This window comes from Hippoglossus stenolepis, chromosome 7 (assembly GCF_022539355.2).
Source record: "Hippoglossus stenolepis isolate QCI-W04-F060 chromosome 7, HSTE1.2, whole genome shotgun sequence".
In the NCBI taxonomy this organism is placed as follows: domain Eukaryota; kingdom Metazoa; phylum Chordata; class Actinopteri; order Pleuronectiformes; family Pleuronectidae; genus Hippoglossus; species Hippoglossus stenolepis.
Genome location: NC_061489.1, coordinates 14,592,484 through 14,620,211, shown reverse-complemented (window position 1 = coordinate 14,620,211; position 27,728 = coordinate 14,592,484). Strand labels below are relative to the sequence as shown.

At 41.0% G+C, this 27,728-nt stretch overlaps 2 protein-coding genes across 5 annotated transcripts in view; both read left to right on the top strand.

The window, feature by feature from the left end:
• ahnak (AHNAK nucleoprotein) overlaps nt 1–20,405 on the top strand; it is a 32,068-nt gene extending 11,663 nt beyond the window's left edge. For 2 of the 3 annotated variants that reach the window (XM_035160552.2, XM_047340480.1), the window contains exon 6: nt 49–20,405. In XM_035160552.2, coding sequence (XP_035016443.2) covers nt 49–18,750 — 18,702 coding nt within the window. In that variant the 3' untranslated portion in view covers nt 18,751–20,405. The remainder of the gene's footprint in view (nt 1–48) is intronic. The other variant, XM_047340481.1, reaches the window with a different exon arrangement.
• A 121-nt stretch (nt 20,406–20,526) lies between these two features.
• klhl4 (kelch-like family member 4) overlaps nt 20,527–27,728 on the top strand; it is a 31,888-nt gene continuing 24,686 nt past the window's right edge. The window contains exons 1-2 of one of the 2 annotated variants that reach the window (XM_035160554.2): nt 20,527–23,304; nt 27,084–27,547. In XM_035160554.2, the coding sequence (XP_035016445.1) occupies nt 27,090–27,547 (458 nt within the window). In that variant the 5' untranslated portion in view covers nt 20,527–23,304; nt 27,084–27,089. The remainder of the gene's footprint in view (nt 23,305–27,083; nt 27,548–27,728) is intronic. The other variant, XM_035160555.2, reaches the window with a different exon arrangement.

The following is a 27,728-nucleotide window of genomic DNA, read 5'->3' as shown; positions in this document are numbered from 1 at the left end:
ATTGAAACAAAATGCATTCAATGCTGAATGTCTTCTTGTGTTTTACAGAGTGGTGATGATGAGGACTATAAGAGAATATACACAAAGAAAATCAAACCAAGGCTGAAGTCGGAGGACCTTGCAGAAGGAGTAGATGTTCGTACAGAGCGGCACAGCAGCACAAGCAGTGATGGCAGCACAATTACTACCATCACCCGCCGCATTACTACCTACACAGTGGATATGCCGAGTGGCATAAGTGAGCAACTTGAAGTTTCAAGCCCAGAGTTCAAGGGGCCAAGGCACGACTCTGCAGATGGCTCTCCTCGTTTCAGAATCTCACATGGCAGCCCTTCAGGTAAAGAGGGAACAGAGGAGGGAGTTTTTGAGTCAGGCAATGTCTCTTACACTGGGCCACATGTTAGCTCCACAGAGACACGGTGGGGCAGTGGGGGTGTTAAGACCACAACAAATACAAGAGAGATAGAAAAAGAAAGAAGTGCAGGTCTCAGATTTAAAGGACCAAACTTTGGAATAACCGGTGGTAGCCAGGCAGGTTTTGAGGTCTCAAGAGGAGGTGGAGAGCAAGGAGATGGAAGCACCCAGTTGTCTGAAGCAGGCATGACACTAAGAGACAGCACAAACACTGGGAGTAAGCATGTTACAATAGGAGGGATAGGAGGTGCAGAGGTAATCTCTGCAGACGAGAATGGAGGATCAATTAGTCTCGCTGTACCAGGAAAAGGAATGCAGATTTTGACTACATCCATGGATAAAACACAGGAGGGAATCCTTGACACCAGTTTAGGTGAGAGAACAAAGGTTAGGGTATCTGAAATTGACATCAGTCCCCCACAAGCAAAGGGATCAGGTAGTATTGAAATTGCGAATGTCAGACATAGTGGTGGTTCCATTGATATTGATACTGAGTTGAGAGGTGGCAGAATAGGAGGATCAGCAATAACAATTGGCAATGTTACCTCGGGATATTCCTTAAGGCCTGCCAAAATTTCAATGGCAGGTGTGGATGTAAGTGGTGTGCCAAAGACTGAGGGAGAAATGAAGGCATCGATAGTAGACTTTAAAGGTCCAGATGTAAATATTGAGGGAAATGAAGGGGATTTCAAAATGCCTCAGATAAAGATACCATCATTTGGTGGTCATGGGTTTGCTATTAAAGCACCAACAGCTGGTGTTGAAAGCATTGATTTAAAAATCAAAGGAACCAAACCAGAAATTGATGTCAAAACAACCGTGGTTGGCATTAAAGGGGACAAAGTTGATATGGAACGGTCAGATGCAAACATTAATATCCCAAAATTGGATATTAACATTGAGGGACATGAAGCTGGACCCAATGGCCTGAAAGATACAACATTTCAAGGTGATGTGTCTGTACCAAAAATGAAAGTAGGTAAAAAGATTGTAAAAACTCATGAGATTGATGTTAAACCTCCAGTAATTGATGCAAAACTGGAAGGACCAAACATTAACATACCATCCATTAAAGGAACAAAGAAGCCAGCTGTGGATATCACACTTGAATGTCCACGAGCTGAAGGAGTTTTGGATATGAAAAAGCCAAAGATTGAAGGAAAAATAAAAGCACCTCAAGTGGATTTCGGAGGTTCAATTGTTAACACAAAGAGTCAAGAGGGACCTAAAACGCCTGAAATTGAAACACCATCATTTGGAATTAAAGTTCCAAGGGTTGAGGGGCCAGAAGTTGATGTTCACCTTCCAAAAGCGGACAATATTATGAAAGCTCCTGAAATTAACATTAAAGCAAGAGATGTTAACATTAAGAGCCCTAGTGGTAGTATGACAGGATCAAAATTCAATGTGTTGTCGGGACTGAATGTTTCCGTGCCAGAAGTGGATTTAAGTGGCAAAGGTTTGAAACTCAAAGGTGATGTGGATGTATCAGCTAGTGAGATAGAGGGAGACATAAATAAACCTGGGATTAACATCAAAGGTCCAGAGGTTGATATTCAAGGCCCTGATGCAAAAATCAAGGGACTTAAAGTTATTATTCCGTCCATCAAATCACCAAAGGTAGATATTGAAGGACCAAAACTCAAAGGTACAAAACTCAAAAGTGATTTGGATGTGTCAGGTCCAAAGATAGGAGACATCAGAACACCTGATGTTGTTATCAAAACTCCAGGGGTTGATATTGAAGCGCCTAAGGGTGGATTTGAAATCTCGAAAATCAAGATGCCCTCTTTTAACATTGAAGGTCTAAAATTGGACAGTCCAGATGTTGATGTAAATCTTCCCAAAGCTGCAATTGATGGGAAAGTACCTGATGTTGACATGAAAGCTCCACAGATTGACATGGAAGTCCCTGTAAAAGGTCCAAAGATCCCAAATCTTGACTTCAAACTAAAAGGTCCTAAAGTTGAGGGAAATGTGGATGCTTCACTTCCAAAGATTGAAGGAGGCATAACAGCTTCTGAGGTGGACATCGAAGGAAAAGGATTTGACATTGAGGGCAAAAAAGGTGGATTCAAAATGCCATCATTTAAAATGCCGTCACTCAACATAAAGGGCAAAGACGTTGATCTTTCCCTTCCAAAAGCGAAAGTTGATGTTCCAGGTTCTGACATTGACATAAAATTACCAGAGGTAGATATTGAAGGACCAAAACTCAAAGGACCTAAATTGAATATGCCGACAATGCCAGATGTGGATTTCAAAATAAAAGGTCCAAAAACTGAAGGAGACATAAGAGCCCCTAAAGTTGTTGTTAACCTCCCAGAAGCAGATGTTGACATTAAAGCCCCCAAATTGGATATCAAAGGACCAGAGGTTGACTTAGCGAGTTCTAGTGGTAAGATAAAGGGACCTACATTCAAGATACCAAACATCTCAGGACCAAAAATCTCCATGCCAGATGTCAATCTGAAAGGGCCCACGCTCAGAGGTGCCGTGGATGTGTCAATTCCAAAGATTGAAGGAGACATCAAAACACCTGATGTTGACATCAAAGGTCCAGAGATTGATATTGGAGGACCCAAGGGTGTATTTGAAATGCCGAAAATCAAAATGCCAACATTTGGTATTAAATCCCCCGAGCTGGATGTCAAAGGACCGGAAATTGACATGGAAAGTCCGAGTGGAAAAATCAAAGGTCCCGAACTCAACATGCCAGGAGTTTCAGGACCAAAGATAAACATTCCAAATGTCGACTTAAAACCAAAAGCTCCCAAACATAAAGTTAATGTGGATGTGTCAGTTCCAAAAATTGAGGGAGATATCAAAACACCTGAAATTGAGATCAAAGGGCCTAATCTGGATTTTGAATCTCCAGCAGTAGAAGTTACTGGGCCAAAATTTAAGTTACCAACAATATCTGAACCAAAAATGTCATTGCCAGATGTCGATACCAATCTGATGGGGCCCAAGTTCAAGGGTGATTTAAAAGGGGATGTTCAAATGCCAAAAGCTGAACTCAGGGGGCCTGATGTAACAGTTGATGTTCCAGAGATTGGGACAAAGAAAACCAAATTTAAAATGCCAAAGTTTGGATTTAAGGGACCAAAGGTAAAAGCCCCAGAGACTGATGTGAAAATGGTACAAGGGGACATCAGCATCAATGAAAAGAATGGAAGCTCTGAAGGTCTTGATGTTGACCTGGGATTGAAAACTAAAGGTCAAAAATTCAAGCTGCCAAAATTCGGTTTCAAAGGCCCAAGGGCTGAAATGCCAGAAGTTGACATTAATCTTTCAAATGCTGGCACTGATATTGTAACACCATCTGTTGGAATTGAAGGACCAGATGTTGACATTGAGAGTTCTAGTGGTAAAATCAAGGTACCAAAACTTAAAATGCCAACCATCTCAGGACCAAAGGGCAATGTACCAGATGTGGATTTCAATCTGAAAGACCCCAGATTTAAAGGTGATATGGAAATGTCAATTCCAAAGATTGAAAGTGAAATAAAAACAACTTGTGTTGATATCAAAGCTCCAGAGATTGATATTGAAGGGCCCAAGGGTGGATTTGAAATGCCAAAAATCAAAATGCCGTCTTTTAATGTTAAAGGCCCACAATTAGAGGGAACAGATGTAAACCTTCCAAAAGCCAGTATTGATGTTAACATACCTGAGGTTGACATTAAGGGTGACATCAAAGCTCCCAAGATTGACATTGAAGGACCAGATGTTGACATTGAGGGGCACAAAGGAGGATTCAGAATGCCCAAATTTCAATTGCCATCCTTTGGAGTTAAAGGCCCAAATATTGAAGGGCCTGAAGTTGATGTCAGCCTTCCAACAGCAGACATTGATATTAAAGCACCTGAAGTGGATATCACAGGACTAGATGTTGACATTGAGAGTCCTAGTGGTAGAATTAAAGGGCCCAGATTCAACATGCCAAGTATTTCAGGACCAAAACTCTCCATGCCCGGTGTGGATTTCAATCTGAAAGGTTCCACTCCTAAAGGTGGTGTTGATGTTTCACTTCCAAAGATTGAAGGAGACATAAAAGCACCTGGTGTTGATATCAGAGGTCCAGAGATTGATATTGAAGGGCACAAGGGTGGATTTGGAATGCCAAAAATCAAAATGCCTTCTTTTAACGTTAAAGGCCCAAAATTAGAGGGTGCAGATGTTGATGTAAACCTTCCAAAAGCTAATATTGATGTTAACATACCTGAGGTTGACATTAAAGGTGACATCAAAGTTCCCAAGATTGACATTGAGGGACCAGAGGTTGACATTGAGGGTCCCAAAGGAGGATTCAAAATGCCCAAATTTAAATTGCCAACCTTTGGAGTTAAAGGCCCAAATGTTGAAGGGCCTGAAGTTGATGTCAGCCTTCCAACAGGAGACATTGATATTAAAGCACCTAAAGTGGATATCACAGCACCAGATGTTGACATTGAGGGACCTGGTGGTAAGGTCAAAGGGGCCAAATTCAACCTGCCAAGTATTTCCGGACCAAAAGGTGGATTTGACATGCCTCAAATACAAATGCCTTCCTTTGGCCTGAAGGGTCCTAAATTGGAGGGTCCAGATGTTGATGTAAACCTTCCAAAAGCTAATATTGATGTTAAAGTACCTAAGGTTGACATTAAAGGGCCAGAAATTGACATTGAAGGTCCTGATGCAAAACTCAAAGGGCCCAGATTCAACATGCCAAGTATTGCAGGACCCAAACTCTCCATGCCCGGTGTGGATTTCAATCTGAGAGGTTCCACTCCTAAAGGTGGTGTTGATGTTGCACTTCCAAAGATTGAAGGAATAACAGATGTTGATGTTAACCTTCCAAAAGCTAATATTGATGTTAACATACCTGAGGTTGACATTAAAGGTGACATCAAAACTCCCAAAGTTGACATTGGAGGACCAGAAATTGACATTGAGGGGCACAGAGGAGGATTCAAAATGCCTAAATTTAAAATGCCAGGCTTTGGAGGGAAAGGTCCAAAACTTGAAGGGCCTGATGTTGATGTCAGCTTGCCAGGAACTGATATTGATATTAAAGCCCCTGGATTGGATATCAAAGGACCAGAGGTTGACCTAGAGAGTCCTAGTGGCAAGATCAAGGGACCAAGATTCCAAATGCCAACCATCACCGGACCAAAGATCAGTATGCCAGATGTGGACTTCAATCTGAAAGGGCCTTCATTTAAAGGAGATATGTCACTTCCAAAGTTGGAAGGAGACATAAAAGCACCCGGTGTTGATATCAATGCTCCAGACTTTAATATTCAAGGTCCCCAGGTGGATGTTAAAGGTCCAAAAGGTGGATTTGACATGCCTCATATAAAAATGCCTTCCTTTGGCTTCAAGGGCCCTAAATTGGAGGGTCCAGATGTTGATGTAAACCTTCCAAAAGCTAATATTGATGTTAACGTACCTAAGGTTGACATTACAGGGCCAGAAATTGACATTGAAGGTCCTGATGCAAAATTCAAAAGACCCAAGATTAAAATGCCATCACTGACAGGACCCAAGCTTCCAGACTGGGATCTTAGTCTAAAGGGGCCCAACATTAAGGGAGATGTTGACGTGTCTGTTCCAAAGATTGAAGGTGACATCAGAGCTCCCAAGATTGACATTGAAGGACCAGATGTTGACATTGAGGGGCACAAAGGAGGATTCAAAATGCCTAAATTTAAAATGCCAGGCTTTGGAGGGAAAGGTCCAAAACTTGAAGGGCCTGATGTTGATGTCAGCTTGCCAGGAACTGATATTGATATTAAAGCCCCCGGATTTGATATCAAAGGACCAGAGGTTGACCTAGAGAGTCCTAGTGGCAAGATCAAGGGACCAAGATTCCAAATGCCAACCATCACCGGACCAAAGATCAGTATGCCAGATGTGGACTTCAATCTGAAAGGGCCCTCATTTAAAGGAGATATGTCACTTCCAAAGTTGGAAGGAGACATAAAAGCACCTGGTGTTGATATCAATGCTCCAGACTTTAATATTCAAGGTCCCCAGGTGGATGTTAAAGGTCCAAAAGGTGGATTTGACATGCCTCATATAAAAATGCCTTCCTTTGGCTTCAAGGGCCCTAAATTGGAGGGTCCAGATGTTGATGTAAACCTTCCAAAAGCTAATATTGATGTTAACGTACCTAAGGTTGACATTACAGGGCCAGAAGTTGACATTGAAGGTCCTGATGCAAAATTCAAAAGACCCAAGATTAAAATGCCATCACTGACAGGACCCAAGCTTCCAGAGTGGGATCTTAGTCTAAAGGGGCCCAAAATTAAGGGAGATGTTGACGTGTCTGTTCCAAAGATTGAAGGTGACATCAGAGCTCCGAAGATTGACATTGAAGGACCAGATGTTGACATTGAGGGGCACAAAGGAGGATTCAAAATGCCTAAATTTAAAATGCCAGGCTTTGGAGGGAAAGGTCCAAAACTTGAAGGGCCTGATGTTGATGTCAGCTTGCCAGGAACTGATATTGATATTAAAGCCCCCGGATTTGATATCAAAGGACCAGAGGTTGACCTAGAGAGTCCTAGTGGCAAGATCAAGGGACCAAGATTCCAAATGCCAACCATCACCGGACCAAAGATCAGTATGCCAGATGTGGACTTCAATCTGAAAGGGCCCTCATTTAAAGGAGATATGTCACTTCCAAAGTTGGAAGGAGACATAAAAGCACCTGGTGTTGATATCAATGCTCCAGACTTTAATATTCAAGGTCCCCAGGTGGATGTTAAAGGTCCAAAAGGTGGATTTGACATGCCTCATATAAAAATGCCTTCCTTTGGCTTCAAGGGCCCCAAATTGGAGGGTCCAGATGTTGATGTAAACCTTCCAAAAGCTAATATTGATGTTAACGTACCTAAGGTTGACATTACAGGGCCAGAAGTTGACATTGAAGGTCCTGATGCAAAATTCAAAAGACCCAAGATTAAAATGCCATCACTGACAGGACCCAAGCTTCCAGAGTGGGATCTTAGTCTAAAGGGGCCCAAAATTAAGGGAGATGTTGACGTGTCTGTTCCAAAGATTGAAGGTGACATCAGAGCTCCGAAGATTGACATTGAAGGACCAGATGTTGACATTGAGGGGCACAAAGGAGGATTCAAAATGCCTAAATTTAAAATGCCAGGCTTTGGAGGGAAAGGTCCAAAACTTGAAGGGCCTGATGTTGATGTCAGCTTGCCAGGAACTGATATTGATATTAAAGCCCCCGGATTTGATATCAAAGGACCAGAGGTTGACCTAGAGAGTCCTAGTGGCAAGATCAAGGGACCAAGATTCCAAATGCCAACCATCACCGGACCAAAGATTAGTATGCCAGATGTGGACTTCAATCTGAAAGGGCCCTCATTTAAAGGAGATATGTCACTTCCAAAGTTGGAAGGAGACATAAAAGCACCTGGTGTTGATATCAATGCTCCAGACTTTAATATTCAAGGTCCCCAGGTGGATGTTAAAGGTCCAAAAGGTGGATTTGACATGCCTCATATAAAAATGCCTTCCTTTGGCTTCAAGGGCCCTAAATTGGAGGGTCCAGATGTTGATGTAAACCTTCCAAAAGCTAATATTGATGTTAACGTACCTAAGGTTGACATTACAGGGCCAGAAGTTGACATTGAAGGTCCTGATGCAAAATTCAAAAGACCCAAGATTAAAATGCCATCACTGACAGGACCCAAGCTTCCAGAGTGGGATCTTAGTCTAAAGGGGCCCAAAATTAAGGGAGATGTTGACGTGTCTGTTCCAAAGATTGAAGGTGACATCAGAGCTCCCAAGATTGACATTGAAGGACCAGATGTTGACATTGAGGGGCACAAAGGAGGATTCAAAATGCCTAAATTTAAAATGCCAGGCTTTGGAGGGAAAGGTCCAAAACTTGAAGGGCCTGATGTTGATGTCAGCTTGCCAGGAACTGATATTGATATAAAAGCCCCTGGATTGGATATCAAAGGACCAGAGGTTGACCTAGAGAGTCCTAGTGGCAAGATCAAGGGAACAAAATTCAAAATGCCAACCATCACCGGACCAAAGATCAGTATGCCAGATGTGGACTTCAATCTGAAAGGGCCTTCATTGAAAGGAGATATGTCACTTCCGAAGTTTGAAGGAGACATAAAAGCACCTGGTGTTGATATCAATGCTCCAGACATTAATGTTCAATGTCCCCAGGTTGATGTTAAAGGTCCAAAAGGTGGATTTGACATGCCTCATATAAAAATGCCTTCCTTTGGCTTCAGGGGCCCTAAATTGGAAGGTCCAGACGTTGATGTAAACTTTCCAAAAGCTAATATTGATGTTAACGTACCTAAGGTTGACATTAAAGGGCCAGAAATTGACATTGAAGGTCCTGATGCAAAAATCAAAGGAACCAAGATTAAAATGCCATCACTGACAGGACCCAAGCTTCCAGAGTGGGATCTTAGTCTGAAGGGGCCCAAAATGAAGGGAGGTGTTGATATGTCTATTCCAAACATCGAAGGTGATATCAAAACTCCCAAGTTTGACATTGAAGGGCCAGAAGTTGACATTGAGGGGCCCAAAGGAGGATTCAAAATGCCTAAATTTAAAATGCCAGGCTTTGGAGGGAAAGGTCCAAAACTTGAAGGGCCTGATGTTGATGTCAGCTTGCCAGGAACTGATATTGATATTAAAGCCCCCGGATTGGATATCAAAGGACCAGAGGTTGACCTAGAGAGTCCTAGTGGCAAGATCAAGGGAACAAAATTCAAAATGCCAACCATCACCGGACCAAAGATCAGTATGCCAGATGTGGACTTCAATCTGAAAGGGCCTTCATTTAAAGGAGATATGTCACTTCCGAAGTTGGAAGGAGACATAAAAGCACCTGGTGTTGATATCAATGCTCCAGACTTTAATATTCAAGGTCCCCAGGTGGATGTTAAAGGTCCAAAAGGTGGATTTGACATGCCTCATATAAAAATGCCTTCCTTTGGCTTCAGGGGCCCTAAATTGGAGGGTCCAGACGTTGATGTAAACTTTCCAAAAGCTAATATTGATGTTAACTTACCTAAGGTTGACATTAAAGGGCCAGAAATTGACATTGAAGGTCCTGATGCAAAAATCAAAGGAACCAAGATTAAAATGCCATCACTGACAGGACCCAATCTTCCAGATTGGGATCTTAGTCTGAAGGGGCCCAAAATGAAGGGAGGTGTTGATGTGTCCATTCCAAACATCGAAGGTGATATCAAAACTCCCAAGGTCGACATTGAAGGGCCAGAAGTTGACTTTGAGGGGCACAAAGGAGGATTCAAAATGCCTAAATTTAAAATGCCAGGCTTTGGAGGGAAAGGTCCAAAACTTGAAGGGCCTGATGTTGATGTCAGCTTGCCAGGAACTGATATTGATATTAAAGCCCCCGGATTTGATATCAAAGGACCAGAGGTTGACCTAGAGAGTCCAAGTGGCAAGATCAAGGGACCAAGATTCCAAATGCCAACCATCACCGGACCAAAGATCGGTATGCCAGATGTGGACTTCAATCTGAAAGGGCCCTCATTTAAAGGAGATATGTCACTTCCAAAGTTGGAAGGAGACATAAAAGCACCTGGTGTTGATATCAATGCTCCAGACTTTAATATTCAAGGTCCCCATGTGGATGTTAAAGGTCCAAAAGGTGGATTTGACATGCCTCATATAAAGATGCCTTCCTTTGGCTTCAAGGGCCCTAAATTGGAGGGTCCAGATGTTGATGTAAACCTTCCAAAAGCTAATATTGATGTGAACGTACCTAAGGTTGACATTACAGGGCCAGAAATTGACATTGAAGGTCCTGATGCAAAATTCAAAAGACCCAAGATTAAAATGCCATCACTGACAGGACCCAAGCTTCCAGAGTGGGATCTTAGTCTAAAGGGGCCCAAAATTAAGGGAGATGTTGACGTGTCTGTTCCAAAGATTGAAGGTGACATCAGAGCTCCCAAGATTGACATTGAAGGACCAGATGTTGACATTGAGGGGCACAAAGGAGGATTCAAAATGCCTAAATTTAAAATGCCAGGCTTTGGAGGGAAAGGTCCAAAACTTGAAGGGCCTGATGTTGATGTCAGCTTGCCAGGAACTGATATTGATATTAAAGCCCCTGGATTGGATATCAAAGGACCAGAGGTTGACCTAGAGAGTCCTAGTGGCAAGATCAAGGGAACTAAATTCAAAATGCCAACCATCACCGGACCAAAGATCAGTATGCCAGATGTTGACTTCAATCTGAAAGGGCCTTCATTTAAAGGGGATATGTCACTTCCAAAGTTTGACGGAGACATAAAAGCACCTGGTGTTGATATCAATGCTCCAGACATTAATATTCAAGGTCCCCAGGTTGATGTTAAAGGTCCAAAAGGTGGATTTGACATGCCTCATATAAAAATGCCTTCCTTTGGCTTCAAGAGCCCTAAATTGGAGGGTCCAGACGTTGATGTAAACCTTCCAAAAGCTAATATTGATGTTAACGTACCTAAGGTTGACATTAAAGGGCCAGAAATTGACATTGAAGGTCCTGATGCAAAATTCAAAAGACCCAAGATTAAAATGCCATCACTGTCAGGACCCAAGCGTCCAGACTGGGACCTTAGTCTAAAGGGGCCCAAAATGAAGGGAGGTGTTGATTTGTCTATTCCAAAGATTGAAGGTGATATCAAAACTCCCAAGGTCGACATTGAAGGACCAGAAGTTGACATTGCAGGGCACAAAGGAGGATTCAAAATGCCGAAATTTAAAATGCCAAACTTTGGAGGGAAAAGTCCAAAACTTGAAGGGCCTGATGTTGATGTCAGATTGCCAGGAACTGATATTGATATTAAAGCTCCCGGATTGGATGTCAAAGGACCAGAGGTTGACCTAGAGAGTCCTAGTGGCAAGATCAAGGGATCAAAATTCAAAATGCCAACCATGACCGGACCAAAGATCAGTATGCCAGATGTGGACTTCAATCTGAAAGGGCCTTCATTTAAAGGAGATATGTCACTTCCAAAGTTGGAAGGAGACATAAAAGCACCTGGTGTTGATATCAATGCTCCAGACTTTAATATTCAAGGTCCCCAGGTTGATGTTAAAGGTCCAAAAGGTGGATTTGACATGCCTCATATAAAAATGCCTTCCTTTGGCTTCAAGAGCCCTAAATTGGAGGGTCCAGACGTTGATGTAAACCTTCCAAAAGCTAATATTGATGTTAACGTACCTAAGGTTGACATTGAAGGACCAGAAGTTGACATTGACGGGCCCAGAGGAGGATTCAAAATGCCGAAATTTAAAATGCCATCCTTTGGTGGGAAGAGTCCAAAACTTGAAGGGCCTGAAGTTGATGTCAGCTTGCCAGGAACTGATATTGATATTAAAGCCCCTGGATTGGATATCAAAGGACCAGAGGTTGACCTAGAGAGTCCTAGTGGCAAGATCAAGGGAACTAAATTCAAAATGCCAACCATCACTGGACCAAAGATCAGTATGCCAGATGTGGATTTCAATTTGAAAGGGCCTTCATTTAAAGGAGATATGTCACTTCCAAAGTTGGAAGGAGACATAAAAGCACCTGGTGTTGATATCAATGCTCCAGACTTTAATATTCAAGGTCCCCAGGTGGATGTTAAAGGTCCAAAAGGTGGATTTGACATGCCTCATATAAAAATGCCTTCCTTTGGCTTCAAGGGCCCCAAATTGGAGGGTCCAGATGTTGATGTAAACCTTCCAAAAGCTAATATTGATGTTAACGTACCTAAGGTTGACATTACAGGGCCAGAAATTGACATTGAAGGTCCTGATGCAAAATTCAAAAGACCCAAGATTAAAATGCCATCACTGACAGGACCCAAGCTTCCAGAGTGGGATCTTAGTCTGAAGGGGCCCAAAATGAAGGGAGGTGTTGATATGTCTATTCCAAACATCGAAGGTGATATCAAAACTCCCAAGGTTGACATTGAAGGACCAGAAGTTGACATTGACGGCCACAAAGGAGGATTCAAAATGCCTAAATTTAAAATGCCAGGCTTTGGAGTGAAAGGTCCAAAACTTGAAGGGCCCGAAGTTGATGTCAGCTTGCCAGGAACTGATATTGATATTAAAGCCCCCGGATTTGATATAAAAGGACCAGAGGTTGACCTAGAGAGTCCTAGTGGCAAGATCAAGGGACCAAGATTCCAAATGCCAACCATCACCGGACCAAAGATCAGTATGCCAGATGTGGACTTCAATCTGAAAGGGCCCTCATTTAAAGGAGATATGTCACTTCCAAAGTTGGAAGGAGACATAAAAGCACCTGGTGTTGATATCAATGCTCCAGACTTTAATATTCAAGGTCCCCAGGTGGATGTTAAAGGTCCAAAAGGTGGATTTGACATGCCTCATATAAAAATGCCTTCCTTTGGCTTCAAGGGCCCTAAATTGGAGGGTCCAGATGTTGATGTAAACCTTCCAAAAGCTAATATTGATGTTAACGTACCTAAGGTTGACATTACAGGACCAGAAATTGACATTGAAGGTCCTGATGCAAAATTCAAAAGACCCAAGATTAAAATGCCATCACTGACAGGACCCAAGCTTCCAGAGTGGGATCTTAGTCTAAAGGGGCCCAAAATGAAGGGAGATGTTGACGTGTCTGTTCCAAAGATTGAAGGTGACATCAGAGCTCCCAAGATTGACATTGAAGGACCAGATGTTGACATTGAGGGGCACAAAGGAGGATTCAAAATGCCTAAATTTAAAATGCCAGGCTTTGGAGGGAAAGGTCCAAAACTTGAAGGGCCTGATGTTGATGTCAGCTTGCCAGGAACTGATATTGATATTAAAGCCCCCGGATTTGATATCAAAGGACCAGAGGTTGACCTAGAGAGTCCTAGTGGCAAGATCAAGGGACCAAGATTCCAAATGCCATCCATCACCGGACCAAAGATCAGTATGCCAGATGTGGACTTCAATCTGAAAGGGCCCTCATTTAAAGGAGATATGTCACTTCCAAAGTTGGAAGGAGACATAAAAGTACCTGATGTTGATATCAATGCTCCAGACTTTAATATTCAAGGTCCCCAGGTGGATGTTAAAGGTCCAAAAGGTGGATTTGACATGCCTCATATAAAAATGCCTTCCTTTGGCTTCAAGGGCCCTAAATTGGAGGGTCCAGATGTTGATGTAAACCTTCCAAAAGCTAATATTGATGTTAACGTACCTAAGGTTGACATTACAGGGCCAGAAATTGACATTGAAGGTCCTGATGCAAAATTCAAAAGACCCAAGATTAAAATGCCATCACTGACAGGACCCAAGCTTCCAGAGTGGGATCTTAGTCTAAAGGGGCCCAACATTAAGGGAGATGTTGACGTGTCTGTTCCAAAGATTGAAGGTGACATCAGAGCTCCCAAGATTGACATTGAAGGACCAGATGTTGACATTGAGGGGCACAAAGGAGGATTCAAAATGCCTAAATTTAAAATGCCAGGCTTTGGAGGGAAAGGTCCAAAACTTGAAGGGCCTGATGTTGATGTCAGCTTGCCAGGAACTGATATTGATATTAAAGCCCCCGGATTTGATATCAAAGGACCAGAGGTTGACCTAGAGAGTCCTAGTGGCAAGATCAAGGGACCAAGATTCCAAATGCCATCCATCACCGGACCAAAGATCAGTATGCCAGATGTGGACTTCAATCTGAAAGGGCCCTCATTTAAAGGAGATATGTCACTTCCAAAGTTGGAAGGAGACATAAAAGCACCTGGTGTTGATATCAATGCTCCAGACTTTAATATTCAAGGTCCCCAGGTGGATGTTAAAGGTCCAAAAGGTGGATTTGACATGCCTCATATAAAAATGCCTTCCTTTGGCTTCAAGGGCCCTAAATTGGAGGGTCCAGATGTTGATGTAAACCTTCCAAAAGCTAATATTGATGTTAACGTACCTAAGGTTGACATTACAGGGCCAGAAATTGACATTGAAGGTCCTGATGCAAAATTCAAAAGACCCAAGATTAAAATGCCATCACTGACAGGACCCAAGCTTCCAGAGTGGGATCTTAGTCTAAAGGGGCCCAACATTAAGGGAGATGTTGACGTGTCTGTTCCAAAGATTGAAGGTGACATCAGAGCTCCCAAGATTGACATTGAAGGACCAGATGTTGACATTGAGGGGCACAAAGGAGGATTCAAAATGCCTAAATTTAAAATGCCAGGCTTTGGAGGGAAAGGTCCAAAACTTGAAGGGCCTGATGTTGATGTCAGCTTGCCAGGAGCTGATATTGATATTAAATCTCCCGGATTGAATGTCAAAGGACCAGAGGTTGAGCTAGAGAGTCCTAGTGGCAAGATCAAGGGACCAAGATTCCAAATGCCATCCATCACCGGACCAAAGATCAGTATGCCAGATGTGGACTTCAATCTGAAAGGGCCCTCATTTAAAGGAGATATGTCACTTCCAAAGTTGGAAGGAGACATAAAAGCACCTGGTGTTGATATCAATGCTCCAGACTTTAATATTCAAGGTCCCCAGGTGGATGTTAAAGGTCCAAAAGGTGGATTTGACATGCCTCATATAAAAATGCCTTCCTTTGGCTTCAAGGGCCATAAATTGGAGGGTCCAGATGTTGATGTAAACCTTCCAAAAGCTAATATTGATGTTAACGTACCTAAGGTTGACATTACAGGGCCAGAAATTGACATTGAGGGGCCCAAAGGAGGATTCAAAATGCCTAAATTTAAAATGCCAGGCTTTGGAGTGAAAGGTCCAAAACTTGAAGGACCTGAAGTTGATGTCAGCCTTCCAACAGCAGACATTGATATTAAAGCACCTGAAGTGGATATCACAGGACTAAATGTTGACATTGAGAGTCCTAGTGGTAAGTTTAAAGGGCCCAGATTCAACATGCCAAATATTTCAGGACCCAAACTCTCCATGCCCGGTATGGATTTCAATCTGAAAGGTTCCACCCCTAAAGGTGGTGTTGATGTTTCACTTCCAAAGATTGAAGGAGACATGAAAGCACCTGGTGTTGACATCAAAGCTCCAGAGATTGATATTGAAGGGCACAAGGGTGGATTTGGAATGCCGAAAATCAAAATGCCTTCTTTTAACGTTAAAGGCCCGAAATTAGAGGGTGCAGATGTTGATGTAAACCTTCCAAAAGCTAATATTGATGTTAACATACCTGAGGTTGACATTAAAGGTGACATCAAAGCTCCCAAGATTGACATTGAGGGACCAGAGGTCGACATTGAGGGGCACAAAGGAGGATTCAAAATGCCCAAATTTAAATTGCCAGGCTTTGGATTGAAAGGTCCAAAACTTGAAGGGCCCGACGTTGATGTCAGCTTGCCAGGAGCTGATATTGATATTAAATCTCCCGGATTGAATGTCAAAGGACCAGAGGTTGAGCTAGAGAGTCCTAGTGGCAAGATCAAGGGACCAAGATTCCAAATGCCAAACATCTCCGGACCAAAGATCAGTATGCCAGATGTGGACTTCAATCTGAAAGGACCCACATTTAAAGGTGATATGTCACTTCCAAAGATTGAAGGAGACTTAAAAGCACCTGGTGTTGATATCAATGCTCCAGAGATCAATATTAAAGGTCCCAAGGTTGATGTTTCGGGTCCAAAAGGTGGATTTGACATGCCTCAAATAAAAATGCCTTCATTTGGCTTCAGGGGACCTAAAGTGGAGGGTCCAGATGTTGATGTAAACCTACCAAAAGCTAATATTGATGTAAACATACCTGAGGTTGACATTAAAGGTGACATCAAAGCTCCCAAGATTGACATTGAGGGACCAGAGGTCGACATTGAGGGGCACAGAGGTGGATTCAAAATGCCCAAATTTAAATTGCCAGGCTTTGGATTGAAAGGTCCAAAACTTGAAGGGCCCGACGTTGATGTCAGCTTGCCAGGAGCTGATATTGATATTAAATCTCCCGGATTGAATGTCAAAGGACCAGAGGTTGAGCTAGAGAGTCCTAGTGGCAAGATCAAGGGACCAAGATTCCAAATGCCAAACATCTCCGGACCAAAGATCAGTATGCCAGATGTGGACTTCAATCTGAAAGGGCCCACATTTAAAGGTGATATGTCACTTCCAAAGATTGAAGGAGACTTAAAAGCACCTGGTGTTGATATCAATGCTCCAGAGATCAATATTAAAGGTCCCAAGGTTGATGTTTCGGGTCCAAAAGGTGGATTTGACATGCCTCATATAAAAATGCCTTCCTTTGGCTTCAGGGGACCTAAAGTGGAGGGTCCAGATGTTGATGTAAACCTACCAAAAGCTAATATTGATTTTAATGTACCTGAGGTTGACATGAAAGGGCCAGAATTTGAAGGTCCTGATGCAAAATTCAAAGGAACCAAGATCAAATTGCCATCACTGTCAGGACCCAAGCTTCCAGAGTGGGATATTGGTCTGAAGGGGCCCAACATGAAGGGAAATGTTGATGTGTCTGGTCCAACGATTGAGGGTGACATAAAAGCTCCCAAGGTTGAAATTGAAGGAACAGATTTTGACTTCGAGGGTCAGAAAGGAGGATTTAAAATGCCCAAGTTTACAATGCCAACATTTGGTGGAAAAGTTCCTAAACTTGAAGGCCCAGAAATTGATGTCAGCCTTCCAACAGCAGACATTGATATTAAAGCACCTGAAGTGGATATCACAGGACTAGATGTTGACATTGAGAGTCCTAGTGCTAAGTTTAAAGGGCCCAGATTCAACATGCCAAATATTTCAGGACCCAAACTCTCCATGCCCGGTGTGGATTTCAATGTGAAGGGTTCCACTCCTAAAGGTGGTGTTGATGTCTCATTTCCAAAGCTGGAAGGACCTGAACTCAAAATACCAACCATAAAAGGACCAACACTGCCAGACATTGATTTGACACCTCCAAATATTGAAGGAGACATTAAACCCCCTTTTATTGATATTAAAGGTCCAGAGGTTGAAGGCTTTAAGGGTGGAATTCAAATGCCCAGAATCAAAGGGCCTAAAATAATAACTGAGATGGATGTGTCAGTGCCCAAAATGGAAAGGGATATCAAAGATCCAAAAGCTAATATTAAATCACCAACCATGACAATAGAAGGTGGAAAGACAGGTGTTACGTTTCCCAAGTTCAAGGGTCCTAAGTTTGGAATGAAATCGCTAGAAGTCGAAGGTCCAGAATCAATGGTTAAGAAACCCATGTTCAGTGTGGGAGCTAAAGGTTCCAGAACAGATGTAAATCTCCCAGACACTGAAGCAAGTCTGGATGCCCCTGATATTGACATCAATGTAAAGGGGAAAAGGGGTAAATTTAAGCTTCCTAAAGTGAAAGCAAAGGCAAAGAAACCTGATTTTGACATAGCAACACCAGCAGTAGACGTTGATGTAGACACACCAAATATTCATGTCAAAGGAACAAAGGTAAAGAAGCCTATTTTTGGTAAGCTTCATTTTCCTGATGTGGAATTTGATATCAAATCACCAAAATTAAAAGGCGATGGGTCTTTATCTGAGGGACTGAATGCTGCTTCTGATGGATATTCTATGGAGTGTCCAGATGTTAGGTTGGAAGGGTCAGATTTGAAATTAAAGACTTCTGATGCTAATTTTTCGGTGGGCAGTGCAATTGGTGGCCTTCAATACCCAGAGGGAACAGTAATATTGCCCAAAATCAAGGTACCGAAATTTGGTATTGCTCTCCCTCAGCTAAAAGGCCAAGAAGGTGGAGGAAATGTAAAATCTGAATTTTCAGTAACTGGAGGAATAAATCTACAGCCTCCGTCTGTTGAGGTTGCCAGTCCAGAACTAAAGCAAAGTGAAAGCAAAGTAAAGGTAAAGATGCCAAAACTATTTGGCAAATCAAAAGCAAAGGGCAGTAGTGTAGGTGACGTTCGGGGACCTGAGGGAGAATTGAGTGCCAGTGGGAAATTAAAACTAGAAGGTGATCCTGGACTTGGTGTGTCAACTAAAGGCAAGTCAGCCTCACTTGATCTTTTCAAGAAATCAAGGCATCGGTCGTCTTCTCTGAGTGATGAGGGAGGGCTTGCAGTCAGTTCTCCTTCAGTTCACCTAGATGCTGAGGGTGGCGACATTTCATTAGACCTGGGAGGAAGCAAGGTCAAAGGAAAGAAAAGCAAGTTGAAGTTTGGCACCTTTGGAGGGTTTGGTTCAAAGTCTAAGGGGTCATACGAAGTGTCACTTGGCGAGGGCAGTGAAGCAGGAGCAGAGGGAAGTGCAGGTCTGTCAGTACCCTCTAAAAAGACAAGATTGTCTTCATCTTCCAGCAGTGACAGTGTTTCAAGAGGCGGTTTTAGGTTCCCAAGACTTGAACTATCTGTCTCACCCAAAAAATGATTGGTTATGAAGCCAATTCAACTCTCATGTACAGTCAAAAATATTCTCCTAGAACGGTAAATTCTTTAAACTTCACTTTTTTTTTTATCTCTGGAGACACATCATCTTAATGTCAGTAATTATTTTCTCTTTTTTTTCAATAATTAGTCAGGAGTGCATGAGATTGTTTAAAGTCCCTTCAAACTGTAAATAAGATTAATTTGTATTGTAATAATAAATATTGTTTTTGTACATAGTCCAGATTTATTGAAAATATGCCATGTCACCAAATATCCATCAATAGTTTATTACAGGGTTTGTCATTTTGTCCTACTACATTCTATTAAATGAATGTTTTTAATGAACGGGTGTGGTATGTTTGTATCCAGGGGTCTATTGCACAGAACAGATAGTTACAATAGTTATTTTGAAGGAAAATCCTGTTTATACACAAAACACAAATACAAACAGTTACCAGTTTTTCTGTATGAAATCATTTTATTTTCAAGCTTTGATATTATATAACCATTGTAGAAGTATATTTATGTAACAGAGAGCTGGCCAGGGGCGGACTTGAAGCATCAGACCTCAAATTTTGGAGGCTAACCAATGTAACAGATACCAGACTAGTAAACATGTAGGGGGTGCAATAACTCACTGCCCTCTGCCATCTTTTCAGTGACGGCATCTTTGTAAAGGGCCATAATAATCTCCTTCTCTGTTGCCACAACCAAAACAGTAAAAATATGATATTTCAAGGGCTTTTACATTGAAATTCTACATCAGATTGTCCCGATATTGTTTGGATGACAATCTGAGGTGGTGACTGTCATTGTGAGGTGAAATTAGTCTGTGGAAACAGATAGTTTATCAATGACTCAGTCTGTTATTTTGTTGGTTGAATTCATTATGAGGTTTATTCACAGAGTGGTAATGACAAATCATACATTTTTTAAGTCTGAATTTTCATTTTTTTTTATCATTAATTTTATTTATTATTTTTCATTGCTTAATTCAGTTTAATTAATTTTGTATATTTTAATGAATTCATTAATTAATTTGTTATCTCACTAATTCATTCATATATTCACAGACTGAACTAATGTGATGTCCTATTTACAGGAAGGTCGCTTTTTAAAAAAAATCACTCTAACTTGTAACCTAATGCTTAGAAACAATGCGCACTTTGAAATGAGTGCAGTCCGCCACTGGCTGGCCCTAACACATTCACATTCTAAAGAGTGATGGCGTTGTATACACCATAATTGCAAAGACAATCACTGTTTAGAAAAACTATCAACTCTCTAAAATGCTGTCAGTACTTCTCTGTTCATTTTTAAGCAAATCAATTCACCTTCAAATTTTATGTGATTTACCAAAAATATGCATTTGTGTCACTTGTTTTAAACATGTTTTGCTTCCTTATTCTGTCATTTTCATTCTTACCTTTTATATGATCCTCTGTATTTTATTTCTTTTCTCTGTACACACTGCTTATGACTATGTAAAACAATGTCACAAATATAGACATTTGTATTTCATTTGTTTCCAAAAATATGCATTGATAGAGTTGCATAGTTTTGATCAGATATGATGAAAATGGAACACAATATTTTGGGTCTATTCTTTTGTTTGCATTCTGCCAAAGAAACTAAATAAAAAATTTATAGAATTAATAATGTTTCTTCAATCTGTATTTACTATTTCTATATGATATGATATATGATCAATACTTAGGATTAGTTAGAATAGTTCCCCATGTATATTTAGTAATTGGACTCATGTGACACTGGACTTAGTGAAACGTTTATGCAGAGATGAGGCAAGCTTTTGAATTATTAATTAATTTTGACTGATACACATTAACAATCATACAACAACTCATCGGACTCGAGTTATTATTTGTATTTTTAAGATTTGTCACTGGTGATATGCTGTTCACGACTGATAAAGCTATATATAGCTAACATCGGATACAGTGATATATTAAATTCAGTGAACAGGTCATGACAAACACCAACAAACAGTGGACTGTATCACTCCACATATAGAAATATATAGATAGATTATATCACAGTGCATTTATCCAACAGGACAAACAGTAAGGTTGCCATTTTCAAAACAAAAAATCCAAAATAATGATGTAATGGAACAGGTATATTTCAAGATGTTGGGCAGGCCCCTTTAAAAGTGTTTAGAGTACCCTGTTTCCTCCTGAGTAAATACTGAACTGAATTGAGGACATGCAAAGTTTTATAGTTTACAGTATGGATTGTACATATCTCAGTTAAGTTAAGATGTATGGAATTTGGGCAATTAAGATTACCCTGCACATCTACTGCAAAATCTACTGAAAAAATACTTAAATAAACCAAACAAGAAACAGGAAATATGTTTTACAATTTAAAAAACATTGAGATGTAATTGACATGACAACGGGACACTTGACGACACTAAAAAAGTAGCCTCTGTAAGAATTTATGAAGCCTGGATTTAGCTGTTTTTTAAAAATGCTAAACTTTCAGTTCCATATTGAAATATGGAACTGAAAGTTTCACATTTTGAATAAACAGAGAAAGACATCTTGTGCCATTGACTTTATGTTGAGCCAACCAACCTGTGGTTGGCTCAATGAATCTCAGCTTTCTATTAATACACATTATCCCATTTTTACAGCATCGAATAACTAATTAAAATGAAACTTAGTATAAAAGTCAAAACTTGAACATACATCTATTTGATATAAATTACCAAAACTGACAGAAACCACTATGATTGCTGAGTTTGTCCCATGTCCCACCCACTTACATTGAGGGGTTGGTGTTTTTACCTGTACCACAGGCATTCAGCAGGACGAGATCAAAATGATTTGGCTTTACTTTTGTCAAGCTGAACTTGAAATACACTCACTGGTATACAATTATGCCATATAGCGACAAATTACAAAAGGCAGAATACCAATATGGATTAAATCTACATAAATAAGTTCCCTACTGTTTCTTTTTATTTGACTTTTTCCATAGTAAACAGAAAAAGATGTTCTGAGAGAAATGATAACAAACCAAAACAATAAAGTGGTTGGCGAAACAGTTGAATGTTGAACAAAACACTGTGGCTGTGTCTGAAATTACCCACTCATTCACTAACCCCTACTTTACTGTATAGGGTCTTCTATGTAGAGGACTTTATGGTGAGCTCAACAGCAAAATAATTATTTTGGGGACACTATTCATTTTTTTACATCATTTTACAGAATTATGACGTACAACAACATTGGCCGGTGGAAATTCAGACATGAAGTATTACTACGTTCAAGTAAAAAAAACAAGGTGAATGACCATCTTTAAATGTAGAAATAAAGTTGTTTGTCTTAGTTTGTGCTATAATGCACTACTCTGCTCATATTTAACTTTGTATAACAGGTTGGGCTATTCCTGCTGCCCTCTCTCCTCTCGTCTCTACACCATGAGTGCAATGCACGATGGCTATATGTTGCCTGTTTAGTGACCATCGTTATACACTTCTTTTAATGATGCATTGTGATTATTTCAACAGTCAGACAGCACTACAAAATGGCAAACTCACTATAGTGTGGACTGTAGTGATTATGAGTGATTATCTTTATAAATTATCTTCATTGTCACATTGTTGCCACATTTTCATTTGATACATTATTACTTTTAAAATCAGTTAGATACTGTTTATGGAAAAGTTTTGGACTTCAAAAAAGGTAATAAGTAACATTGAATCCCTCTTATTCGCAGGTTGTTACTGTCACCGACTTTTATTACATTGGTCATATCACTAAAATTTTGCCTTTATGTGGAGATGAATACAGATAATAAGATAAATATGGCAAAATGAAAATGTTGTAGGGTCCTTTGAAACCCCTGGAATGTCAAAACAGTGTACTTATGGGTCTTCTTTGAGGAATGGAAAATACACCACCCAGTGGTTGGACTACAATAAACCACTGTTTCAAGGATCTGATATATACACCATGAAAACTCTGTAGACTTTTGACAGAGGTTTTTGACTTTAGTTAATGCTAAAATGAATTTGATCACATTCATATTCAGTTTTATTTTTTGTTTCATTATCATCGATGACTATCTATTTGGCATCATACATATTTAAACTGTATTTACTGTGAACAAACATTGGCTTGCTTCAATAATATTGTTTTTTATCAAGCAGAAATGTGAGATATTCCCACGTTGACCAGATTAATTAAAGCAAGTGTTATAGTTGTTTTAGGGTGAGGCTTTGTGAGAGCAGTGTTGTGCCTCGAACACAGGATGTGATCCCATTACTCATGGCTGCATGTGCACAATTGTGTTACTGCAAAGGAAGGAACTTTTTCAGGAGTTTCCTTTTAAAGAGGAAAGTGCCCCTTTCCTTTGTGGAGCGGGACACAGAAAGGAAAGGACACAGGAGAAGAAAAAAGGGGAACAGTCCTGCACAGTTGTGATGTGTACGTTTTTGGATTCCATTTATGTCCGGGATGTTGTCATTTTAGACGATAATTCCACTGGTCGAATGCTGAAGAGTATCGAATAGAGTCCCTTTCTCCAGGTAAGAAGCAAGATGACAGATTTTTTTCGACCGTGAATGAACACCTATGCATTAGCACATTGGAGGGGATAGTCAGAAAGAGAGTAGAACATTTTTCTCATGCATTCTGGTGACTTGGTTAATCTGATTCATATGCGTTTTAAACCGTTTCTCCTATTGATTCGGGAGGTACAGTAACACGTTTTCAGGCTGAAACTCGTTTCATAACCCTGATCATAGACATGAAAGATCACGGATGTTTCAGCAAAGACCTGGATATACTTATAATTAAGGGTAATATGTTGCTCTGAAATTTCAAACCACTATTTATTTTAGATGCTGTGTCTGAATCATAGATAGATATAGATATACCTATGTTTTTATGATTAATTAATGCTGAACTGTTATCACATTCACATTTATACAGTTTTGAAATGTTTGATGAATATTGATTTCAGCTGTATTTGCAGTATATATAAAAATATAATATATCAACATTTAATCAAGACATCTTGATTTCTATTGCAACTGGAGCTCATCTACCTGTCCTGTCCAGTTAAAGAAAGGGTATGTTGACTGGGGAGGCAGATGTTGGATGATAATTTGGTTTACCACACCAGTCTGACATCCCATGTGTCATGATGCAGAGTGCGGCCAGATGGTGTCCTTGACTCCTGCAAGAATAAGGAAGGTTACCCAGTGTGATCTGTTTCCATACATTAAATCACATCTCACTTTAATAAACCTTTAGCCTTTTATTATTAGTATTATTAGCTTTTTGGAGGCAGTTTAGCACAGATACAGCCATATTTAAAGATCATTTTGTATAAATAATTTAAAAAAGTACCAATAGCAAAGGACCATCGTGTAAATATAAAGTGTTTTGCTTAATAGATTTTTTTTTTTTTACAAAAAACAAAAAACAGAGAGGATATTAAACATCACGAGTTCATGTGTACAGCTGATTCTACCTGGGGTGATAATCATTCAGGGATTGAAGACTGTGGTAAAAAGAAAAAAGAAACTGCATGGAAAAACAACAAAATCAAGATATTAGATAATTAGGTTGTTTAGTTACAAAATAAGTTGCAGCGTGGGGAACAGTATTATTTATGATTATGTACATTTTAAGGCCTATAATTAAGCATTTCTTATCCTGGTTGTAGAAGAGTATAGAGTGGTTCATAGCACAATTAATGTACTTACTGTACATTTAAACATAAATGTATTGCAAGCTATTTAAGGACATAATGAGTGGTTATAGTGTCACTCAGTCCAACACCATAAAAAGTGTGGACAACGTACTCCAATGTATGATCAATAAAAACTCTACAATTAATTCATGGAAGTAATTCATTTCATTAGTACGCTATGGATGATTGTATCTCTGTTGTGAAATGGTTAAAGTCAAAAGGTGAAGGTCTACGGCGCAGCAAACCAAAATGGCTTCTTTTATGGACAACTGAAGCCCAGAGCAACCGAGCCGATGCTGTTGAAGATACACCAACTCAAAGCATGTGTGTAAACCGTCTGAATTATTTGAATCCCCAGTTCAAACCAGCTAGGCTCCAAAATCGCACAATATAATATAAAATATTTGTATATACGGAGAAAGTCCTTATTATTAATTCAGTGGTTTGCCTCTTGACTGTGAAAACAATGTTTGAAGCTCCTCCATTCTTATTGTATCATTAGCATAAACACTTTATACAACGGATGAGCCACACACTTCATGTTGTCTTTCAGCCTTCTGTAATTGTAACCATAGGAATGATTTGAATAATGCATTGACCTGAAAATGTTTTATTGCATTTTTCTTGATCATGTTGGAAAATCCTTTGATCCTTTATGTGTTGTTGTTTGGCATGTGTGAAGAACACAGAGACTTAGACTTAAAGAGACGTTCTCAGCTAGGAAGGACGGGTGAGCTGTGAGGCGTTTCCAGATGATTCAATGAGCCCACGTGTTATGCGAGGGGCAACAAACAGTGTCCATGTCATCCTCAGCTGTAAATACGTTATTTATCATCAGAGAAAAGAGACAATGTGCAATCTGTGAGTGGAAGATATTTAAACATCTTTTATAGATCAGATCAATGCCTGTGTAACTATCCCATCAAATAAGATCCGCTGTTGTCCTCCCGGTAGATATGAGTGGACACGGTAGCAAACCGGCAGTGGGAGGTAGTGGAGGCGGATTAAAGATTGTGCAGTGTTGAAATCCAGCAGTTTGAGTGCAATGTTCTTTCACCTTTCTTATGGGGGTGGAAATTTGGAGCCAGTACAGAAAGACAGTGTTTCATTTTGATCCATGTTACAGGAATGTGAATGTCAGTGTGTAAGCTTGCAGTGATAAACAGTGAAAACAGTGTGAATAGGGATCTGAGCATTAACACTGACTGAGTAATTTCAATGTAAATATCCATAAATCCTCACCAGATGCTTTATGCAGCCTCAAGCAGGTGTAAGGATTGTTGTGTTTTATAGTCTTTCAATCATTCTGTAAGTAATTACTGCCTGCCCCATGGGCATATACAGTTTCCTTTGGCAACTGGATCATAATAAAGTAGCTAAAACATCCAGATGCAATAGTAATGACAAAATATCCCACACAGCATGTGCCAGACTTTTCATATGCTGTAAATGGATTGATCAAATGTACCTAAACGACCTTGTATGCTGTTTCCCTGCCCCTGTGCCTTTAAGCAGGGGTTTAGTTGTTGTATATCAATTACCTACATTGGAGGAGTATTAAGCAACCGCAGCAGCAGGATCTATTTTTGAAATGTAGGAGACGGTTTTCTGAAGCCCTGACTGTTGAAGCGGCAGCTGACTGACCTTGAAGGTTCATCAGTATGTAGTTTTTCACTTGTAATCACAGGGGGCTTTCAAAGCAGGGACCGAAGGAGAATATTTTTTCTCTGCATGACTACCTACACTGAGACATCCCCCCTTGGGTTCCTGTTTGATGCGAGAATAGCAGGCTGCACATGATATGAGATAAATTTCACTTTCCTTTAACAGTGTGAGTTGCATATTTATGAGTTATTTATTTATCTATCCCTGCTTTTCTGAATGCATGAGCATGAGTGGATATACATGAATGGATTACAAGCTCCTAGTAAGAGTCCAGATCATGCAGTGTAGTTAGTAGTCTTCCTCGTTGTCTCCTTCGGCAAGCACCGATTTACTTTGTTAAGGTGTGACCTCATCATCCTGGCTCAATGATACCCCCCCCCCTGCAAGAGCAGGCAGCCCTGATATCACACAAGCATACATAGTCACACAGGGACACACAGAACAGTAGCAGCGGCAGGGCTGGGAAGATTTTTCTCATTTAATTTCCAGGGTATATGTGTCTGTCTCTCACAGTGTGTGTGCACAGGAGAGACGAGCAGAGAGAGGGAGAGAGAGAAAGCGAAACAGAGGAGGCGAAGGGGAGGGTGTGTGGATCATGCATGTGCATTAAGTCAGCTCCAGCGGCGCAGCAGCAGCAGCAAACAGAAACAGCAGCAGCACAGGAGGAAGGAGAGAGAGAGAAAGACAGAGAGGGAGAGTTGGAGGGAGGGTAGTAGTCGCAGGCACAGGAACAAAAGCTGCAGAGGACTGCTTTCCATCTCCAATAAAAGAACAACGGAGGAGTAATAGAAGGAGGAGGGGGCGGTCATGATAGTAGTGAGACAATAACGGAAGAGAAGAGGCACGTTTTAGTCAGAGAGGACTGAAACCAGGGCTCTTCTCCTCTCTGCTCTCCATGTTTTTGGGGACTCATCGTACCATTGCCTTCATCTCCAAACCCAGAGGAGGATGTCTGTGTCGGGGAAGAAGGAATTTGACGTGAAGCAGATCCTCAGGCTTCGCTGGCGCTGGTTCAGCCATTCATCCCAAGGTTCGGCTGGCAGTGGAGGTGGTGGCGTTGGCGGGGTGGGAGGCTACATCCAACAGGATGGCCTGGACCACAGAGGGACGCCCACCCAGGGTCGGCTGAAGAGTCACTCACGGGAAAGAGGTGTTGGGGGACTACGGAAGACTAGCAGCCCGGCCCACAGCATCTTGGCACCAACGCCAGGGCCCACGCCTGTCTATGTCAGAGCGGGGCAACAAGCATGGCACCAACAGAACACCATCCAGGGTCTCCAGGTCAACGAGGAGACCTCAAAGAGCAGTTCCTCACCCAATGCCACAAGGAAAGAGGACCCCAAAACTGGCCAGGAAAATGTGAAGAGCAGCACAGAGGAACCTGCAGAGGTGGAGGCCAGAGAGAGGTATGTTATTAGGTATAAGATACTTACGAGGCAAACATTGAGGCGCCACATCGCTCACTTTGCATGGCATATGCTCATTTAGCATAATGCCATTTTGGCAACACGTGATGCCCTCACATTTCACAGGAAAACTGCTAAATAATATTTCATAGAGAAAGTCTGACGTCTGAGGCAGAACGCC